The sequence below is a fragment of the Petaurus breviceps genome, unplaced genomic scaffold, assembly GCF_028583685.1.
Source record: "Petaurus breviceps papuanus isolate PSGF00001 unplaced genomic scaffold, PetGlider_PUasm1.0 90887, whole genome shotgun sequence".
Taxonomy (NCBI): Eukaryota; Metazoa; Chordata; class Mammalia; order Diprotodontia; family Petauridae; genus Petaurus; species Petaurus breviceps.
Genome location: NW_027187370.1, coordinates 314397 through 335470, shown reverse-complemented (window position 1 = coordinate 335470; position 21074 = coordinate 314397). Strand labels below are relative to the sequence as shown.

The 21074-nt window shown below is 40.3% G+C and overlaps 2 protein-coding genes across 2 annotated transcripts; both read right to left on the bottom strand.

The window, feature by feature from the left end:
- Window positions 1-4061: 4061 nt before the first annotated feature.
- LOC138150726 (keratin-associated protein 1-4-like) lies at window positions 4062-4496 on the bottom strand. The gene has a single exon (XM_069074171.1). The coding sequence runs from the start codon at window positions 4494-4496 to the stop codon at window positions 4062-4064; it is 435 nt and encodes a 144-aa protein (XP_068930272.1).
- A 5379-nt stretch (window positions 4497-9875) lies between these two features.
- On the bottom strand, window positions 9876-10386 carry LOC138150725 (keratin-associated protein 1-4-like). The gene has a single exon (XM_069074170.1). It carries the CDS (start codon window positions 10384-10386, stop codon window positions 9928-9930), a length of 459 nt encoding a protein of 152 aa, XP_068930271.1. The 3' UTR covers window positions 9876-9927.
- Between the last annotated feature and the right edge of the window lie 10688 nt (window positions 10387-21074).

Genomic DNA, 21074 nt, shown 5'->3' with positions numbered 1-21074 from the left:
TTATTTTTTGGGAAAGTTAATTAGTAAATATCCAAACACAATGGCCAACTGTGTACTTAACAGTCCATGATAGAATCATGAGGGATCCCTGAAAGACTTAATCTTCTCAGAAACAACCTTCATGACCTCCAAGACCCTACCTTAGTCTTGGGAACAATGCATACCCATTTTATCGATTCACACCAAGGAGATTGATTGCCAGAGGGAATGTTGCCCATTGAACTGGGGTCTCTAGTCATTCCCAGGTTGTGCTCTTAGGTGGACCTGCCTCCTATGTCTTCTGGGTCTCATGCCTCTTCACTTAGTCTCCTAATCCAGAAGTTCCCAAACATATTTGGCCCCCTTTAAAAAAATTATTCAACACTGCCCCTCCAAAATCTACTTTCTCTGTTTAACTTTTTTTAAAAATTGCCTAGGGGTGGCCAGGTAGCACAGTGAGTAAGAGCACCGGCCCCAGATTCGGGATGACCTGGGATCGAATATGGGCTCAGACACTTAAGACCCACCCAGAAACACCTGGTCATGTAACCTTGAGTAAGTTGCTTAACCCCAATTGCTTAAAAAAATTTTGCCTAATTTCAAAAAATATATAAGTTTTTAAAAAAGCGATGCATCTTAAATTTAATAATTTATTGTAAATTTGTGGGGTTTTTTTTCCTGCATTGAAAATTTGATGACACACTATTGTTTTGTGTAACTGTATGGCATTGTAAACTAGTCATTACATGCACATATTCCTGCCAAGGTATGCTAGATTTCCCAATAATACACAACATGCTAGCCTGCCAACACTTCCTTGTTAAGACCTGTCAGTGGACTTGACCACTGATCGGTTATAACTTGCATTTTATGTGTTTAGTTGGAAAACAATGCAATCATTATGATTTTAACTCTGTTATACAACAGATGAAACATACTAATGGTTTTTCAAAATTTTCTTCTCTTCTTTCCTTATGCTTCCCTACCCCCCTTATTTTTATTCAATGCCACCCAATTGTACCCAAGGCTAATATAGTACCCCCCATCATTCCAGAACCCCCCAGGGGTAGTATCACCCACTTTGGGAATCTATATCCTAATTTAAACTCTATTCCTCACCGCCTTATTCATACCCAGTCTGGGTATGGACCTTGATTATCACTGGACACTGACTGACAGTCTGGGATCCTCTGTGTACTCCCAAACATACCTTTGTACATACCTTTGTTTGTGGTCCTTAAATTCATTTTGGACTTCTGAACTCCAGGCTATCCCCTCTTGGATTCTGGATAATCAAAGTCAATAGACAGAGGTCATAGGCCTGGGCTTCAGGTTTAATAAGAACTATCATTAATTGCCTGGTAATAGTGGCGCCGGGGAGAGAATGCTGAGTTTGGAGTCAGGAAGACCTGAATTTAATTCCTTCCTCACTTTCTAGCTGTGCAACTTTGGGCAAACTACCTAACCTCTCAGTCTCAGTTTCCCAATCTGTAAAATGGGGATAATACTAATGCTACCTCATAGAGCTACTGCAAGAATCAAAGGAAATCTCATGTGTATAGTGCTTTGTGAACCTTAAAGCATCATGTATAAATCCTAGTTATTATTATTCACCTGTTAGACAAATGGTTTGAAATGTAATTATGCAAAAACTGGATTTTGCCATTCATGATTATTCCATGTGCACAGGAATAAAAAGCTTAAAAAGAGGTTGCTAAAATAAAAACCATTCAATTATATTTTTGTGGTGCCTTATTGTATTTTCATACATTTTTTGTTCAATAACAACAAACCAAACCAAACAATTATGTCAAAGAGACTGAAAAGCTCAGTGAAGGAGGCTTCTTTAGGAAATATCCTGACAGTTTATCCTGTGGCCTGATCCTTTAGACCTTGACTTTGCCCTGAGGACTCATGGTGGCCATTTGAACCCTTTCCATTGTTTATTAAGTTCTGCAAGATTCTAAAGAGGGCTCTCCTGGTCTCGGATTCTTATACCTAGTCACTACTAACTCTCTTCCTGTCAGACCCCAGTATCCTGCAAAGATAAGGCCTGAGAGAAAAGAGCCATTCAGGTGAAGAAGGGCATGTCCAGTCAAGCAAGATTTCACCTGATAAACAAATCCAAAGGGTTAGGAAGGACTCCTTAAGGCATTCTTGTTGTTGAGTAGTGTCACAGGTATCTTGTGACCCCACTTGGGGTTTTCTTGGCAGAGATACTGAGGTGGTTTGCCATTTCCTTCTCCAGCTCATTTTACAGATGAGGAAACTGAGGCAAACAGGTTTAAGTGACTTGTCCAGAGTCACACAGTTAGGATGTGTTTGAGGCTGGATTTGAACTCAGGTCTTCCTGACTCCAAGCATTCATAACTCTGGTCTAAAGCTGTTAAGTTGGCAAGAGGTAAGATCTCCAAGGAATATGATAGGGGTAAACTTTCTACAGGGAGCAATATTGGACATTGACAAAGTGACCATTCATCTTCATCTTCATCTGAAATAGTCTTCTTAAGGGAGGGATATATACTCCTCCTTTCTTTTATTGTTGTTGTTACCAACATTATCTAGAATCAGATTGCTAGTAGTTGTCTGAAACAGGCCTTTTGAACTCCAAGTCCTGTGTCCTGTTCACTACACTGTGTTGCCTTGCTTAAATTAGGAAGCATAACAGTTGGTAGTTTTGGCTTGATGCAGAGGAGGACAATAAAATCCCCTGAAATTAAAATGTATAAATATATGTATATATATATGTGCATATATATATATACACACACATACATATACATATATGTGTATATCTCTATCTATCTATCCATCTCTCTGTCTGTCTGTCTGTCTGTCTATCTATCCTTCTATATCATCTAGTGGGAGCTTAGGTCTTAAAAGTTAGGGGTTAGTTCAGTTGGCAACCTGTCCACCAGCATGGACATAACAAATTCCATGTGTTTCAGATACACAGGAATAAAGACTTGTAGTTTTCACTGGGCCAGAAACCTTGAGAGATTTTCTATCAGCTCAGTGAAAGGATCTCAGCACTCACTGTGCTGACAAACCTGAGGGTCTTCTCCACCCAGCTTGATTTTTTTCTGCTTTTCTAATTAAAGGAGCCATCTCTTGACTCACTTGTTAAAGAGGCCTATTCACTGAAAAGGCATTACCTCACTCTAAGTGAGAATGTGAAAAGGCCTTAGCCTAAAAGGATCAGGGTCTCCCATTACATCCTGGGCCATCTCCAGTCATCCTCTTGAATATATGGCCACTGGATCCAAATGGCTCTGGAGGAGAAAGCGAGGCTGGTGTCTCCCTCACTCAAATCAAAGTCAACTGCAAGTCATGTCATCATATCCTTGATGCCATGGTCCTCTTCAAAAGTGAAGGACAGATACAACAGCCTGCTGACAACTGATTCCATCTACCTCCAGCCTTATGCAGAGCCCAGAGCTCCTCCCACTGGTCACTTCTTTGGATAAATTGTTTAAGTAGAGTTATTTCCATTTGACAGATGAAGAAACTGAAATTCTGAAACTTGAATTGACTTGCCCAAGGTTATGTTGCTAGTAAATTATGGAGATGGCATTCAAACCCACATCCTTGGACTCCAATTCTAATCTTTCTGCAAGACCATGAATCCAAGAAGCAGCAATTAATATAGTGAATAATTGAGGCAAGAACTGTATTTTATCTAGTTTATAGAATTTATTAGACCACTAACAGAGGACACTATATCACAAATGTCATTAAGAAGACAAAGAAAAAAAGATATTATATGTTGGGAAGCCTTGGAACCCACCAACAAGGCCATTGCTGTATGATGAAACAGTCATTTGAGAGTTCAGTCAACTATCCAAGCAGATTTTCATCTATAGCATCTGACAAATCTCAATTCCTTAGTTCCCATGGCTCATTTGATGTTTGAAATTATTCCTGATCATCAAGGAATTCAGTCAGTTAAGAAATAGGCAGAAATAACTTGCTTGCCACAAAATAAAAATTTCACAAATTTATTAGTTGTCCAATGTCAGTTTGCTAAGAGGCAATTTAGCGATGTTGTGTCCTCTGCACATTGGCAGGCAGCATCCTGGTTCTTAGCAGGTGGGCTCACAGCAGTAGCAGCAGCAGGCTGGACGGCAGCAAGACTGGCCACAGTAGGATGGGCGGCAGCAAGCGGCCTGGGCATGGTGCAGCTGGCAGCAAGATGGGGGAGTGCAGCTGACCACGCAGCAAGGTGGCAGGCAAGTACCCTCAACCCTGCAGTCTGGGCGGCACCACCTGGTGCGGCAGCTCTCGCCTCCACAGCACTCGGGGACGTAGCATCTGGTCCTGCAGGTGGTCTCACAGTTGGTGCCACAACCGACCCCGGAGCCGATCCCAGAGCCGATCCCAGAGCCAATGCTGCAGCCTCCCTGTTGGCAGCAGCTGGTCCCACAGCTGTCTTGGCAGCAGCTAGATCCACAGTTTCCCCCAGTGGAGCAGCTGGGGAAGCCACAGAAGCTGGTAGAGCAGGAGTTGCAGCAGGCCATGGTGTTGGGAGATGGACTTTGTGTTTAACTACAAAGAAGTTACTGACGTTTTGTTCTCACCTTCCTAGCTGCACCTTTTATATATTCTGTGGCTAGCTACTGTTTACATGAGACCCAAAAGCTCTTCCTTATTTTTATGTTAACCAACTCTGATTGTTTATTTAACCCTCTGATTGGCCTGTCACTGAGATACTCATGGAATAACATGAGCAGTAATTCCAAAATTACCCACTTTTATGGTTCCATTAGAAGTCATCATATCAATTCCTTGTCCCTTAGAATGCTTCTGTGGTTTTTTCAAGATCAAAGAGTTCTGGCATTTTGGTCCAAGCCAACACCCTTATTTTGCATCTGAAGGGCTGTCATGTGATCCTCTGTGGGGCCTCTCAAGGCTCAATCCATGTTGTTTTCTCATTCATAACTACCCCATTTCCTTCTGAGTGAACAAGCCAAAGGTACTTGGATTCACACAGTTCTTTTCTTGGTTGATACTCAAGTAGACAACTTCCTATTCCAAGATCAGCTGAGCACAGCATTCAAATTCGACATTATTAAAAGCCTCAAACTGTGTTTGAGGTACTGGGTGCTAGGTATAAAAAGATAAACAATCCTTCAAAGATCTTATCTTCTATGAGAGCGCCAATAGGATGTCACTGTTGTGCGGCTGTCAAATTGGTTCTAAATGTATGGAAACATTCCGCTCAGGGACAAGGATCTTTCCTTATGGATTGAGTAAAAGCTACCATTCACCATATCTGCATCTTGCAACTTTAAATTGCAGCATTTAACATTCTTTGTTATTTATATAGCACCTATGGGCACTCTCCAACAGACAGAGTAGAACCCCCAGGGAACAATTACTCTATGGGCCACACCTTTAAAATCATAGTTTATTAGCACCGCTGGTACATTTATCTTGAAGAGTTGGAGGATCCAACTAGGACAAAACAAAGGCATATAGTGAAATGGAATTAGAAGGAAAGTAGTAACAATACATTTCCCCCATAAATTCAAAGTATATTCTTCTATAAAAACATACAGCATTGGTGGGGAACATGGATTCATGTGTTTTTTGTTGTTGTTCAGTTGTTTCAGTTGTGTCTGACTCTTTGTGACCCATTTGGGGTTTTCTTAGCAATGATACTGGAGTGGTTTGCCATTTCCTTCTTCTGCTCATTTTACAGATGTGGAAACAGAGGCAAACAGGGTTAAGTGACTTGCCCATCATAACACAGCCAGAAAGTGTCTGAGGCCAGATTTGAAGTCAGGAGGATGAGCCTTACTGACTCCAGGCCCAGCACTCTGTGCACTACTCCACCTAACTGCCCTTAGATTCACCTCAGAGACACATATGGAGTGGTACCAATACAGGGAACACAGATAGCCACAGTACACATATAGAGCTGCAATTCATGCCTTGAATATTACTGGGTTGCTGATGTTTTCTAGTGTTGTTATCATGCTACTCACATGTTTCCCCAGGGTCTTCCCTTTCTTATAGTCTCTAGAAGATGCTACTCCATTTTCTGGACTTACAGTCAACCCTAGGTACTGTTGCACTGACAAGATGCTTACATTTTTACCAGATATTGACCCAGTTTCTGGCTCAGCTGTAGTCTTTGGCTATCTTTTCCTGAAGGAAAATGTGAGTGCTCCTATGCCCTATCAGCTTAATGTTTGTATACTTTTTCTCTAGTCCTTTTAGCAAAAGACAGAAAACACTTGCTATAGCAACAGCTAATAATAATAGCCTCATTTTTATTTCTTTCAGAATCTTGGCCACTAAGACCTCTCATCTTTACAGCAGTAGATTTTTAGACGCATATGCCAAGGTCTCAAGAACAAAAACCTGAGTTCTCTCAGTAAGCAATGTCTATAGGTCTAGTCTTTTCTTTAGACTCCTCTTCCCAACTCAGAAGCTTGAGACTGTCCATGCCTGTCTCCGTCTACATTTTTGTCTATCTGTCTTTCTATATATGTCTTTCAGAGACCTCACCTTTCATTTATGATGATTATTCCATATATTTCTGAAGTTTTAGCCTTTGATGGCTAGACTATAAGCCAATAATGTTTAGTTACTCAGCAACCATCAAACAGCTCTGGGATTTGTACTCCCCCAATTTTCAGGCTCTAAGTCTCTTTATTCTTCCATGTAAATGGAGGGAATAAAGAAAATAAGCTAAGCTCAGGGTACAAGGTCATAGTCTTTTCTACCATCTAGAATCATTGGACTTTTCATATGTAGATACAGCTGGTCCAAAGCTTTGGCGTACTCCCTTACAAAGCAGTGTAATGTTAATACATTAAGTAAGTGATAATGGAGAAGCTTTAAATTCTTTTCCTCTGGATCAGTTCAGCATTTTTTTCAACTACTATGTTAAGACTAAATAAATAATAATAGTAATTATAGTTGGTACTTAAACGTTGTTTTAAGGTTTGCAAAGCCCTGGGCATATTCTTTTCTTTTGATTTCCACAGCTCCCCTGGGATGCAGGGACTACAGCTTTTTGAACTCATTTCTCCTGTCTGTAGGCTCAATACTCTTTCCACCCAAATTAGAGTGCATGTCATCCACTTTACTTATCTATACCAAATCCATAACAGTGTAATACATCCATAGAGTCACCAGTTAAATAGTTATTGGTGTTAGGCTTTTGCAAATTACTCAGAAAATGCCATTTTATTATAGCCTCATTTTATGATGGTCCATTGCAGACCTTCAAGAGTATTTATTGAGATGTAGAAAGTGAAATAATATTATCCCTTGCCCATCTACACCTTAAGGACAAACAGTGTAAAAAATATGTCCATACCAAAAAATAGAGCCAGAGGAGGGTCTGCAGCTGATTTCAAACTAGACATTTCACAAACAACCCAAACTCAACATGTCCAAAACAGAACTCATCATCTTTCCTACCCCAAACCCTCCTGTCTTCTGAACTTCTCCATTACCACCATCCTTACAGTCTCTTGGGTTCACAGCCATGGTTGTCATACTTGACTCTTCATTCTCATTCATTCAATATACATAATCAATTGCCAAACCTAATAATTTCTGTCTCTACAACATCTCTCACAGATGTCCCCTTCTCATATAGCCATTACCTTCATTAAACCATGGGCACTGCTATCTTGGACAGACACTATGGATAGGCAATGAACTAAATGAGCCCAGAACTGAATAGGGAAATATCCTGTGCATCATCTCCCACCTGAAACATTATAATTCCCTTGTATTTGGTTTCTCTGCCTTAATTCTCACCCCATTCCAAACCCATCCTCCATAGTGTTGCCTCCTTATTTTTGGAAACCATACCTCTTTAAATGTTGGAAAATTATATTAACTTTCTTGGATGCCCCATCAGCACCATGGGTACACTGATCTTGCCATCCACTAAAACCCCCAGTTCTCTTTTTCAATTGGACAACTATCTAGCCCCACCTCTATCTTATCCTGGTGAAGTTGGCTTTTTGGACCCAAATATGACTTTACATTTATCTTGGGTGGTGGTGTGGTACAATGAAAAGAATGTATTAGTTAACATCAGAGGAACTAAGTTTCAATCTCATCTCTATCCCTCACTGCCAGTGTGACTGGGCCTCACTAGCTCACCGTCTCTAGACCTCTGTTTATTTATTCATAGAATGATGTAATCAGATCAAATTATATCTAAGGTCCCATCTATCTCTAAATATATGATTCTATGATCTCCAGTTAATTCCTTCTAATTAGATTCAGCCTAATAATCTATCTAGCCTGTCAGGATATTTATTAAGCATCTATTGTATGCTAAGCACTACAATAAGTGCTTAATCAGTCAATCAATGAACATTTTTAAGTGCCTGCTATGTACCAAGAACTGTACTAAGCACTGGAGATACAGAAAGAAACAAAAGACAGTCTCTGCCTTCAAGGAGTTGCAATCTAGTGGGGGAGACAACATGCAAATACATGCAAACAAATGATATATAGGATAAATGGAAAACAACAGAAGGAAGGCACTGGAATTAAGGAGGAATTGGGAAGGCTTCCCATAGAAGTAGAAGGTGGGGTTTTAGTTGGGATTTAAAGGGAGATCAGATGAGTAGAGTTGGAGCAAAAGAGGGAGAGAGGTCTAGTCAACGGAGTAAACCAGAGAAAATTCTCAGAGCTGAGAAATGGAGCATCTTCCTTGTGGAACAGATAGGAGGATTACAGAATATGTGTCTGGAAGCAAGGTGAGTGAATACTGGAAAAGTAGGAGGGAGCTTTTTGCATTTGATCTGGGAGGTAATTGGAAGCCACCAGCATTAATTTAGTAAAAGAGTGATATGACTGGGCCTGCATTTTAGGAAAATCACTTTAGTGGAAGAATGGAGGATGGATTGGAGTGGGGAGAGACTTAGGAAAGGTAGACCCCCTCCCACAGTGAGCTATTGCAATAATCAAGGCTTGAGATGATGAGGGCCTGTACTAGAATGGTAACAGTATCACAACAACCCTGAATGGTCGGGGATATTTTTGTTCCCATTTTACAGTTGAAGAAACTGAGGCAGAGAGAGAATTGATTTGAATGATTGAATGATTTGCCCATGTAGTCACACAACTAACAAATATCTGAGGCAAGTCCTCCTAATTCCAGACAAGGCACTCTATCTACTGAACCATCTACCTGCCTAGAGATCATCAAGTCCAACACTTTCATTTTATGCGTGAGGAAACTGAGGCATAGATAGGTTAAGTGACTTCTCAGGGTCACACAGCTAATTGTCTAAGGTAGTATTCAAACTCTGGTCTTTGTGTCTCCAAGTCCAGATCTCTATCCTCCATAGCAGGGGTGGGGAACCTGAGGCTTCAAGGCCACATGTGGCCCTCTAGGCCATCAATTGTAATGTTTTGACTGAATCCAAACTTCACAGAACAAATCCCCTTAATAAAAGGATTTGTTCTGTAAAGCTTGGACTCAGTCAAAAGGCCTCACCCAAGGACCTAGAAGGCCACATGTGGCCTCAAGGATGCAGGTTCCTTACTCCTGCACTGTGGTACCTAGCAGCATGAACTCCAAATGGAATTACATTTAAGAGAATAAAATAAAGACCATGGTCAAATTTCCTTTGCAGGCTAACCAAATTTATTTGAAATTAACAGAGGATATACAAGAACAAATAAAATAGGAGAAAAAATTAAGGGGATAGAAAAAATTGTTCAAATAAAGAGCAGCTGGACAATATTTGTGCCATGCTTAAGTGTTTTCTGAAGATCAAGATGCTGTAGAAAAATCCATCTTCAATTTGAAGATTGTCTCAGCCTATGGAGTCCTAGAATAATGCAATTGAATTTAAAAAAATGTATCTTCAAAACAGGAAAGACTAAATCTTCATAATCTTCATGATTTCACAGACAGTGCATTCAACTTATATCAATTTTTTTGTAAGCTACAGATCCTGGTTCTTAGCAGGTGGGCTCACAGCAGTAGCAGCAGCAGGCTGGACGGCAGCAAGACTGGCCACAGTAGGATGGGCGGCAGCAAGAAGCCTGGGCATGGTGGAGCTGGCAGCAGGATGGGGGGATGCAGCTGACCACACAGCAAGGTGGCAGGCAAGTACCCTCAACCCTGCAGTCTGGGCGGCACCACCTGGTGCGGCAGCTCACACCTCCACAGCACTCAGGGACGTAACATCTAGTCCTGCAGGTGGTCTCACAGTTGGTGCCACAGCCGATTCCAGAGCCGGACCCATAGCCGAGCCCATAGCCAGACCCATAGCCAGACCCAAAGCCAAACCCACAGCCTCCCTGTTGGCAGCAGCTGGACCCACAGCTGTCTTGGCAGCAGCTAGATCCACAATTCCCCTCAAGAGAGCAGCTGGGGAAGCCACAGAAGCTAGTAGAGCAGGAGTTGCAGCAGGCCATGGTGTCTGGAGCTCAGTTTCTTGTCTTCTAGTAAAGAGAAGTTCCTGAAATGTGATTGTCCTTTGTCACAGCAGCCCTTTATATACCTCCACCAGCTGTATTTACCAAATATTTAGCATTTTTTCCTTGTTGCCAGCTGCATGGTGAATCTCTGATTGGTTAATACCAAGTTATTATGAAAATTATAAATAGCATTTAAAAAAATCACCTTGGTTTAATTAAGTCTAATTAAATCAGTTCTTTGCTCTGTGGAATAAGTTTGAGGTTTTCCATCCACTGAGTCCTGTCATTAAAAGGACAATCTCAACCTGCTTCTTGCATAGGTGAAGATATCCCATGATAGGACAACTGGATCACAATTTTTGAACTGGAATTATGGTCTTTTCTTTTTTTCCTCCAGAGTTGGCTCTCTTATTTCATTGTGTAGTTGACTCAGAGTTTGAGAATTCCTCTGTGGACCCAAATTGGCAACTTGTATATAACTTACATTTTTTCCATGTAAAACATTTCCATATTAGTTATTTTGTAGTAGAAAATTTAAATTATAAGAAAAGAATGAAAGAGAGTGAGAAATAGCATGCTTTAGTCTGTATTCAATATCTTGAGCCAGATAGCATGCTTCATCATGAGTTTTTTGGGATTGTCTGGGATCATTGTATTACTGAATATAACTAAGTCATTCACAATTCTTCATTGTACAATATGGCTGTTACGATGTATAATGTTCTCCTGGTTCTGTTCACTTCACTTTGCATCCGTTCATGAAAGTCTTTCCAAGGTTTTTCTCTTAATTCATTCTGCTAGTCATTTCTTATAGAACAATAATATTACATTACAATCATATATCACAGCTTATCCCTTCAATTTCTAATTCTTTGCCACTACAGAAAGTGCCACTATAAATATTTTTGTACAAGTAGGTCCTTTTTCCTTCTTTTGATGTCTTTGGGATATTGACCTAGCAGTGGTATTGCTGGATCAAAGGGTATACACAGTTTTATAGTCTTTTGGGTATAGTATAACTTACATTTTTTTAAGGAGCTGTCTGGGGGTACTCAGAGTTAAGTGACTTACCAGTGATCACACAACTAGTACATGTCAATGAGTAGCTGTAACTCCTAGGCTCATTGTGAGTCAGTCAACTAATATTTATTAAGTACTTACTATATTGTAAGCTTGGACAGACATGCATGTAGTGGAGGATAGAAGATCCTGGAGTGCTATGATCCATGAGATTATGAAGAGTCAGATATGAATGAAACACCAAACAACAAGTGACTGTATTCCAGGCACTGTGCTAAGTGTTGGGGGTACAAAGCAAGGACAAAATAGCCCGTTGTTAGGGAGCTCACAATCTAAGGAAGGAGATCACATGCAAACAACTATATATAAACAAGATATAGACAGGATAAATTGAGAGCAGTCCCTGAGGGCAGCACTATGCTTAAGGAGGGCTGAGGGGGGTGGGGTAGGGAGAGGGAGAAGGAGAGGGAGAGGGAAAGGAAGAGGGAGAGATATATCCAGCCATGGCGCATAGCCAGTGAAAATGGTCAGATTTGGGAGATGGAGTACTGCATGTTGGAAACAGGTTGGAGTGATGTGCTCCTTTGGCCTTAGGGAAGATTATCAGTTAAGATGCTATGGAGAGGATGGGTTGAAGATGGATGAAAATAAAGAAATTAGAAGGAGGGATGGATTGGTGGCAGGGGGAAAATAATATATTACATTTTGGACACATGGAATTTGAGACATCCTGGAGGAAAAAAACCAATAAGCCATCGGTAATGGGCAATTTCAACAGTGCCAATGAGGGGTAATGGGGATCTGAACTAGAATTGCAGCCATTAGAGGGTTTCAAGAGAAGAGGATGGCTACTGAGGTATACTACAATGGTAAGACTGCCAAGATTCAACAACACATTGGATGTGAAGGGTGAGTGAAAGTGAAGAGTTGAGGATGGCTGATGTGAATCTGGGTGACTGAGATTAAAAGAAAGTGTTTGGCAGAGAAATCGTCTTCACCTACAAATTTGATATTTTCAGTCATAAAGATTTCCTGAACTTCACTGCCATTCCATCAGTGCCCTATTGGATGTGTCCACCTAAATGCACTAAAGACATCTTGAATTCAGTATGTTCCAAAACAAAATTTACTATTTCCCCCAAACCTGACCCTTTACATAACTTCCTTGTTTTCATCCTGTGCACCACAATCTTTCTGGTCAGTCAAGCTCACAATCTCAGAATCCTCTTTGCATTTTCTATCTTTCTCAACCCCTCTAATCCCAGCTGTTGACAAATCAGAGTTTTTAACCTTTTATAATGAGTTTTTAAAAATCTATCCCATTCTCTCCACTCAAGTGATCCCATGTTCATCTCACCATTTTAGTCAGTAAATATTTAACAACAGACTCCCCCAAAATATCCAAAGCATGTTTTTAAGTTTATTACATATTATTAACATTTTGTCTGGGGAGAAAGAGACACATACACTTATACACACACTTACACACACACACACACTCACATATACACACAGAAGGTTAGGTTAAAAAATATTAAAAAATGGCATTACCAACCAAGTGTAACAGCATATATAATGTTCCATACCCATTGCATCACTTCTGCAAATAAGGGAGAGAAGTATATTCTTTCCTCTCTTCTTTGAATCCTAACTTGATACTTAACAACAACAACAAAAAAAACTGCAGAGATTCAGGATTTTCTGTATCTTGGAGCTAAGAAAGAAATCTGTAAGATCCAAAGGTAAAGGTACAACCCTTTCATTTAATAGATGAGGAAACTGAAACCCAGGGAGATTAAGTGATTTATCCAAAGTAACACAAGTAGTAAATATCCAAAGTAGGATTTGAGCCCAGGTGCTCTTTCCTCCAACCACATTCAGTTTTATATTCTGGTTGTAGTTTGTTGTCTCCTTTTGCATTGCTGAATGTTCAGGGTGTTCCAAAAGTCTTAGTGCAGTTTTAGGTTTTAGGAGCACACTGTATATTGTCTTCCAGGTTCTATTCAATTTGCTTCAATGCATAACTTCCAGTGCTTCTCTGTATTACTTTTATTGTTACTTATGACCCAGTAAATTTCATTATATCCATGTATCACAATTTTTTCAACCATTCCTCCTCAGTGGACATTTACTTTATTTCTAATTCTTTTTTTTTTTTTTTTGCTTTTTGGAGGGCAATTGGGGTTAAGTGACTTGTCCAAGGTCACACGGCTTGTTTTTATGTTAAGTGTCTGAGGCTGGACTTGAATCCAGGTCCTCCTGACTCCAGGACTGGTGCTCCATTCACTGTGCCACCTAGCCACCCCTATTTCTAATTCTTTAAACTGCTAAAAAAAAAAGCTACTATAAATGGTTTGGTGTATATGGGACCTTTCTATTTCCAGCCTCCTTGAGGTATATGACAAGGCACTAACAGAATCACTTTTTTACCATGATCATTTTTTAAAAATATATTTTTAGTTTTCAACATTCATTTCCATAAGATTTTGAGTTACAATTTTTTTCTCCCCATCTTTCTGATACCCCTACCCCAAGATAGCAAGTCTACTGAATACCCCTTCCCCCAATCTGTTCTCTCTTATATCCTCCCCCATTACCCTCTAACTTTCTACTAGGCAAGGTAGGTTTCTTTACCCCACTACCTGTATATCTTATTTTCCAGTTGAATGTAAAAAACAAATTTTTAAATATTTGTTTTTAAAACTTTGAGTTACAGATTTTTTCCTTTCTTCCCTCCTCACCCACCCCCACTGGGAAGATAAGCAATTCAAAATAGGTTGCATATGTGTAGTTACCCAAATAATTTCCTTTTTTTTCTTTTTTAAATGCTTTATTAACTTCTGATTTACATCATTCGTTTCCACCAGATTTGTAAAATTTTACAAATTTTCTCCCTGCTTTTCCCCTATTCACCGCCCCAAAATAGCAGTCCCACAGGATATCCCCTCCTCCAATCTGCTCTCTCCCATATTTTCTCCCATACCCCTTTCGACATTTCCAGTGGATCTCTATGCCTCAGTGCCTGTATATCTTATTTCCCAATTACATGTAAGATGGTATTGATAATAGTATATATATATATATATATATGTATTTGAATATTTGATTTTAAAACTTTCAATTCCAGATTCATTCCCTTCCCCCCCTGCCATCCACCCCCACTGGGAAGACAAGCAGTTCAGTATAGGTTGTACATGTGCGGCTAATGCAAAAAAATTACATAGTAGATATATTGTAAAAGACTGACTATATTTCCATCCCTCCTATTCTATCTCCCACTTGTTCTATTCTCTACTTTGATCCTGTTCCTTTTCAAAAGTGGGTGCTTCCAACTTCCCTCCCCCCCAGCCTACCCTCCCTTCCATCATCCCCCCTCTCATCCTCTTCCCCCCCTACTCTCCTGGAGTGTGACATACGCTATTTAGTGTGTATTTCACTCCCTCCTCAAGCCAAATTTAATGGGAATAATGTTGACCCATTCCCTTTTGCCTTCTTATTCTTCCCCTCCACTGTATCCATTTTCCCTTGCCTCTTCTGTATGAGATAGTTTACCCCAATCTGTCTCTCCCCATCTCCTCTCATTATATTCCTCTCACCTCTTAATTTCACCTTTTAAGTATCATCCCTTCCTGTTAAATTGGTCCTGTGCCCTCTATCTATATATACCTGTAAACATATATACACACATTTACAGATGTATTCATATGCCCATATACCCTCATATATATATATACATATATATATATGTGTATATATATATATATATATATTTCTAATCGCTTCAAGTACTGAGAAAAGTTTCATAAGTTACAATTATTTTTTTCCATGTAGGAATGTTAATAGTTCAACTTTGATAAGTTCCTTATGATTTCTTTTCCCTATTTACCTTCTCATGCTTCTCTTGCTTCTTGTATCTGAATGTCAAATTTTTTATTCAACTCTGGTTTTTTCAGCAAGAATACTTGAAAGTCCTCTATTCCACTGAATGACCATATTTCCCCCTGAATCATGATACTCAGTTTTGCTGGGTAGGTGACTCTTGGTTTTAATTCCAGCTCCTTTGACCTCTGGAATATCATATTCCAAGCCCTTCGATCCCTCAGTGTAGAAGCTGCCAGATCCTGGGTTATCCTGATTGTGTTTCCACAATATTCAAATTGTTTCTTCCTGGCTGCTTGTAATATTCTCTCCTTAATCTGGGAATTCTGGAACCTGGCTATAATATTCCTAGGAGTTTTCTTTTTGGGATCTTTTGCAGGAGATGGTTGGTGGATTCTTTCAACCTCTATTTTGCCCTCTGGTACTAAAACATCAGGGCAGTTTTCTTTGAGAACTTCCTGGAGGATAATTTCTAGGTTCTCACTTTGGTCATGGCTTTCATGTAGTCCAATAATTTTTAAATTATCTCTCCTGGATCTATTTTCCAGGTTTGTGGTTTTTCCACTGAGACATTTCACATTGCCTTCTATTCTTTCATTTGTTTAGATCTGTTTTATAGTATCTTGATTTCTTATAAAGTCATTTTCTTCCTTTTGCTCCAATCTAATTCTGAAGCAATGATTCTCTTCATTGAGCTTTTGAGATTCTTTTTCCATCTGGTAAATTCGGCTTTTTAAGGCATTCTTCTCCTCATTGCCCTTTTGAGCCTCCTTTGCCATTTGAGTCAGTCTGTTTTTTTAAGTTATTATTTTCCTCAGTCAGGCTGTTGACTCTCATTTCATAATTTTCTTGCATCATTCTCATTTCTCTTCCCAATTTTTCCTCTACTTCTCTTATCTGCTTCTTAACGTTCTCTATGGCCTGTAACCAGCTTGTATTTTCCTTTGAAGCTTTTGGTGCAGGAGTTCTGACTTCACTGTTTTCCTCCTGTTCCATGCTTTGCTCCTTTTTGCCCCCAAAATAGGAGTGTAATGTTGGAATCTTCTGTCTTCTTTGTTTCCTTTGCCTGCTCATTTTGCCACTCAATTACTTGACTTTTGGGCTTTTTGCCACAGTAGGCCTCTGTCACCAGACAGGGGAGTTTTCGTCTCAATCGCTGGGGTTTTCTTAGCTGCTGGAGGTATTAAATGGGTGCCCTCTCTGAGGTCTCCACAAGCTCTGGCAAGCTGGACAAACACCCCAGGACCTCCACCCTAGACTGCAATCCTGATGCCAGCAGGTTAAAGCAAGAGCGATTACCCCTCAGACTAGTGCTTGGTCCCCCTACACTCTGCAGGCCAGGAGCTGAAGCTGCCACGTGGCACTGGCTGGCTGTGCCGCATCTCAGTGGCTTCTCGCCCTGGGGGTAAAAGCCATGCACTCCCCACTTACTGGTCCCAACATCCAGACTGCACTGACCTCTCTCTTTGTTCTTCACATCTATGTGTTGGTAAATCTGGAAACAGCCACAGCTGCTCCTGATCTGGAGTCCCTCTGGCCGCAGCTGGTCAGGCCTGCCCTGGGGCTAAAGCTTCACTGTGGGGCTGGGCTCGGCTCCCAGAGTGCTGTGCTGGCTGATTCCTGCCTGCCTGCCATGCTGTCCTCAGCAGGAGCTTAGCTTCTCTGTGTTATTTTGTGGGTTCTGCAGCTCCAAAGTTTGTTTAGAGTCCCCTTTTTACATGGATTGGGGAAGGTGGGACCCAAATCATTTCCATAGTAGTTATATTGTGAAAGACTAACTATATTTCCCTCCATCCTATCCTGCCCCTCCCACTTATTCTATTTTCTCCTTTGACCCTATCCCTTTTTAAAAAGGTTTGCTTCTAACTACCCTCTACCCGAATCTGCCTTCCCTTCTATCATCCTCCCCTTTTGTCCCCTACTCCCCTATTTTCCTTTAGGGTAAGATACCCAATTGAGTGTATATGTTATTCCCTCCTTAAGCCGAATTCAATGAGAATCAGGTTGTCCCATTCCTTTTCACCTTTCTGCTCTTACCCTCCATTGTAACAGTATTCTTTTGCCTCTTTTATATGAGATAACTATCCTAATCTATCTCTCCCTTTCTCATTCTCCCAAGAAATTCCTCTCTCACCTCTTAATTTTATTTTTTAGATATCATCCCTTCATATTCAACTCATCCTGTGTCCTCTTTCTATATATACATGAACATACATATGCCCACATTCACATAAATATTTATATACACATACATCCTCCTATACATACATATATGTATGTATGTATGTATACACACATTTATATTCCCTTCAACTATCCTCATACTGAGAAAAGTCTCATGAGTTACAATTATTCTTTTTCCATGTAGGAATATAAATAGTTCAACTTTAATAAGTTACTTATTATTTCTTTTTTCTCTTTACCTTCTCATGCTTCTCTTGCTTTTTGTATATGAAAGTCAAATTTTCTGTTCAGCTCTGGTTTTTTCATCAAGAATGCTTAAAAATCCTCTATTTCATCGAATGACCATATTTTCCCCTGTAGCATTATACTCAGTTTTGCTGGGTAGGTGATTCTTGGTTTTAGTCCTAGATCCTTTGGCCCTCTGGAATATCCAATTCCAAGCTGTTCAATCCCTTGATATAGAAGCTTCTAGGTCTTGTGTTTTCCTGATTGTGTTTCCATAATACTCAAATTGTTTCTTCCTGATTTCTTGCAGTTTTTTCTCCTTGACTTGGGAACTCTTGGGAATTTGGCTGTAATATTCCTAGGAGTTTTCTTTTTGGGATCTTTTTCAGGAGGTGATGGGTGAATTATTTCAATTTTATTTTGCCCTCTGGTTCTAGAATATTGGTACAATTTTGCTTGATAATTTCTTGAAAGATGGTGGCTAGTCTCTTTTTTTTTTGGTCATGGCTTTCAGGTTGTCCTATAATTTTTAAATTATTTCTACTGGATATATTTTTCAGGTCTGTGGTTTTTCCAATGAGACATTTCACATTGACTTCTATTCTTTCATTTGTTTCGATCTGTTTTATAGTATCTTGGTTTCTCAAAAAGTCATTTTCTTCCAGTTGCTGCAATCTAATTTTGAAGGAGTTATTCTGTTCAGTGAGTTTTAAAAATTCCTTTTCCATTTGGCAAAATCAGCTTTTTAAGGCATTCTTCTCCTCACTGGCTTTTTGGGCCTCTTTTGCCATTTGCCATTTGCCAAATGTGTTATTTTCTTCAATGCATTTTTTTTAAGGAATTGGGGTTAAGTAACTTGCTCAAGGTTACATGGCCAGTTTTTTCTGGGTCTGGTGCTAAGTATCTGAGCCCGGATTTGATCCCCAGGTCATCCCGACACTGGAGCCGGTGGCTCTTACTTGCTGTGCTACCTGGCCGCCCCTTCAGTGCATTTTTGAGTCTTCTTTAGCAGGCTGTTGACTTGCTTTTCAAGATTTTCTTGCATCATTCTCATTTCTCTTCCAAATTTTTCCTCCACTTCTCTTACTTAATTTTCAAAATCCTTCTTGAGCTCCTCTGTGGCCTGTAATCAGTTCATATTTTTCTTGGAGGCTTTTGATGCAGGAGTTCTGACTTCACTGTCTTCCTCCCACTCCATGCCTTAATCCTTTTTGTCCCTCCCAAAAGATTCTATGGTCTGTTTATGCTTCCATTGCTTGCTCATATTGCCAGACAATTACTTTACTTTTGAGCTCTTTGCCATGGTAGAACTCTGTTTCCAGAAGGGAGAGAGCTATGTTCCAAGTTACTGGGGTTTTTTTGCAGCTGCCACAGCTATTAGTTGGGTGCCCTCTCTACAGCCCCCACAAACTCTGGCTCACTGGTCACACACCCCAGGACCACCACCCAAGACTGTGATCCAGATCCAACCAAGTTAAAGCAGAACAATTACCCTCTGAGTGGTTGCTTGGTCTCCCTAAAATCTGCAGGCCAGGAGCTCCTGAGGCAGCCAGGCTGTGGCCACTGGAGCTGTTGGGCCTCCTTTTCTTCTTGGCCCCAGAGGCAGAGGCTGGACTGAGCTGTTCAGTAACCCCCCCCCTCCGCCCAGTTCCAACAGAGTTCCACACTGACTTTTACTTTGTCTTTGGTGTTTATGTGTTGAGAAGTCTGGAACCCACCACAGCTACTGATGATTCACTCTCCTGAAGTTTGATCTGGTGGCTGCTATTCGGGGCTGTCCTGGGGCTGGAATGGGGTAGCTAATGCCAGGCTGTGCTCACCTCCCAGCTTGGTGTGATATACTCTTCCTGTCTGCCTGCCTGGCTTCCTTCAGTGGGGGATTTGTTTCTCTCTGTCACTTTGTGTGTTCTATAGCTCTAAAGTTTGTTTAGAGTCATTTTTTACATGTGCTGGAAGTGTTGGGAACAGGAGCCCAAGCCAAGTTGTGCTTCTACTCCACCATCTTGGCTCTGCCTCCCTTTACCATGTTCATTTACTTATATTCTAATGGGGTACTGAACTAAAGAATTTAGAATTGGTAATGTTTGCTTTCCTTTGAGAGAAAATGTGGAGTAGGAGGGCTAGAATTGGCTTTAGAATCACCAGCACTTGGGTTCAGGTCACACCTCAAATATACTAGCTGTGTGATCCTGAGTAAGTCATTTGACATCTCAGGGCTGTAAGTTGCAGAGAAGGTGCTCATTTACTGCTGATGGAAGAAATATCTTCATCTGATCTGCTATTGATAGAGGCTGTTTCTTCATCCATGAGTTCCCTCTACCCATAAAATCACAAGACTAGTCCCTATCCTTTTATTTCTTTAAAGAGAATGTGTCAGAAGTATATTTGTTTTTTATTTTATTTTTTGCTTTTTGGAGGGCAATTGGGGTTAAGTGACTTGCCCAAGGTCACACGGCTAGGGGTGTTTTTTTTGGGGTGTGTGTGTGTGTGTGTGTGTATGTGTGTGTTAAGTGTCTGAGGAAGGATAGGAACCTGGGTCCTCTAGACTCCAGGGCTGGTGCTCTATTCACTGTACCACCTAGCCGCCCCAGTCAGAAGTATATTTGGAAAAAAAAACCTGATAAAATAATAATAGATGACATTTCTGTAATAGCTTAAGGTTTGCAAAGCCTTTTTACATGATCTCTTTAATCCTCACAGTAATGCTGTGAGGTAAATGCTATGGTACCATTACCTCATTTTACAGATGAGGAAACTGAAGCCAAAAGACATTAAATGATTTTGTCCAGGGCTATATTGCTAAAGTGGATAGAGTACCAGGGCTGAAATCAGGGAGACTAGACTTCCTGAGTTCAAATCTGGCTTCAGACACTTACTAACTGTGTGACCTTAGGCAAGTCACTGAACCCCAATTGCCTTTTCTTCTCCTCTCAAAAACCAAAACAAAACAAAAAAAGAAAATAATTGAATAATTACAAAATGTCTTTTTTTCCATTTTATTCTATAGATAATCCATACTCCCATTTTATCTCCACCTGACTGTTAGCTCTGTGAGGTTATGACCTAGTCTTATTTCATCTTACTATCCTTAGCCTATATCAGTTATATAGAATAGCTTTTTACAATATTTGTTTACTGATATTCTATCATGGGGCTCATCTGGAGAGTTAAGAATGTCATAGTTCTTTGCCTCTAAGAAGTTGCTATGGCATAGTAGATGAGAGAGCTGGTCTTGGATCAAGGAAACACTGGGTTAGAGTCCCACCTATCACCTATACTTTGTTTATATACATTAGATGTACAAGGAATTGAATCTAGTTTTTGGGAGTTACCTCACTCAAAGTGAGAACCTGAAAAAACTTTAGCCTAAAAGGACC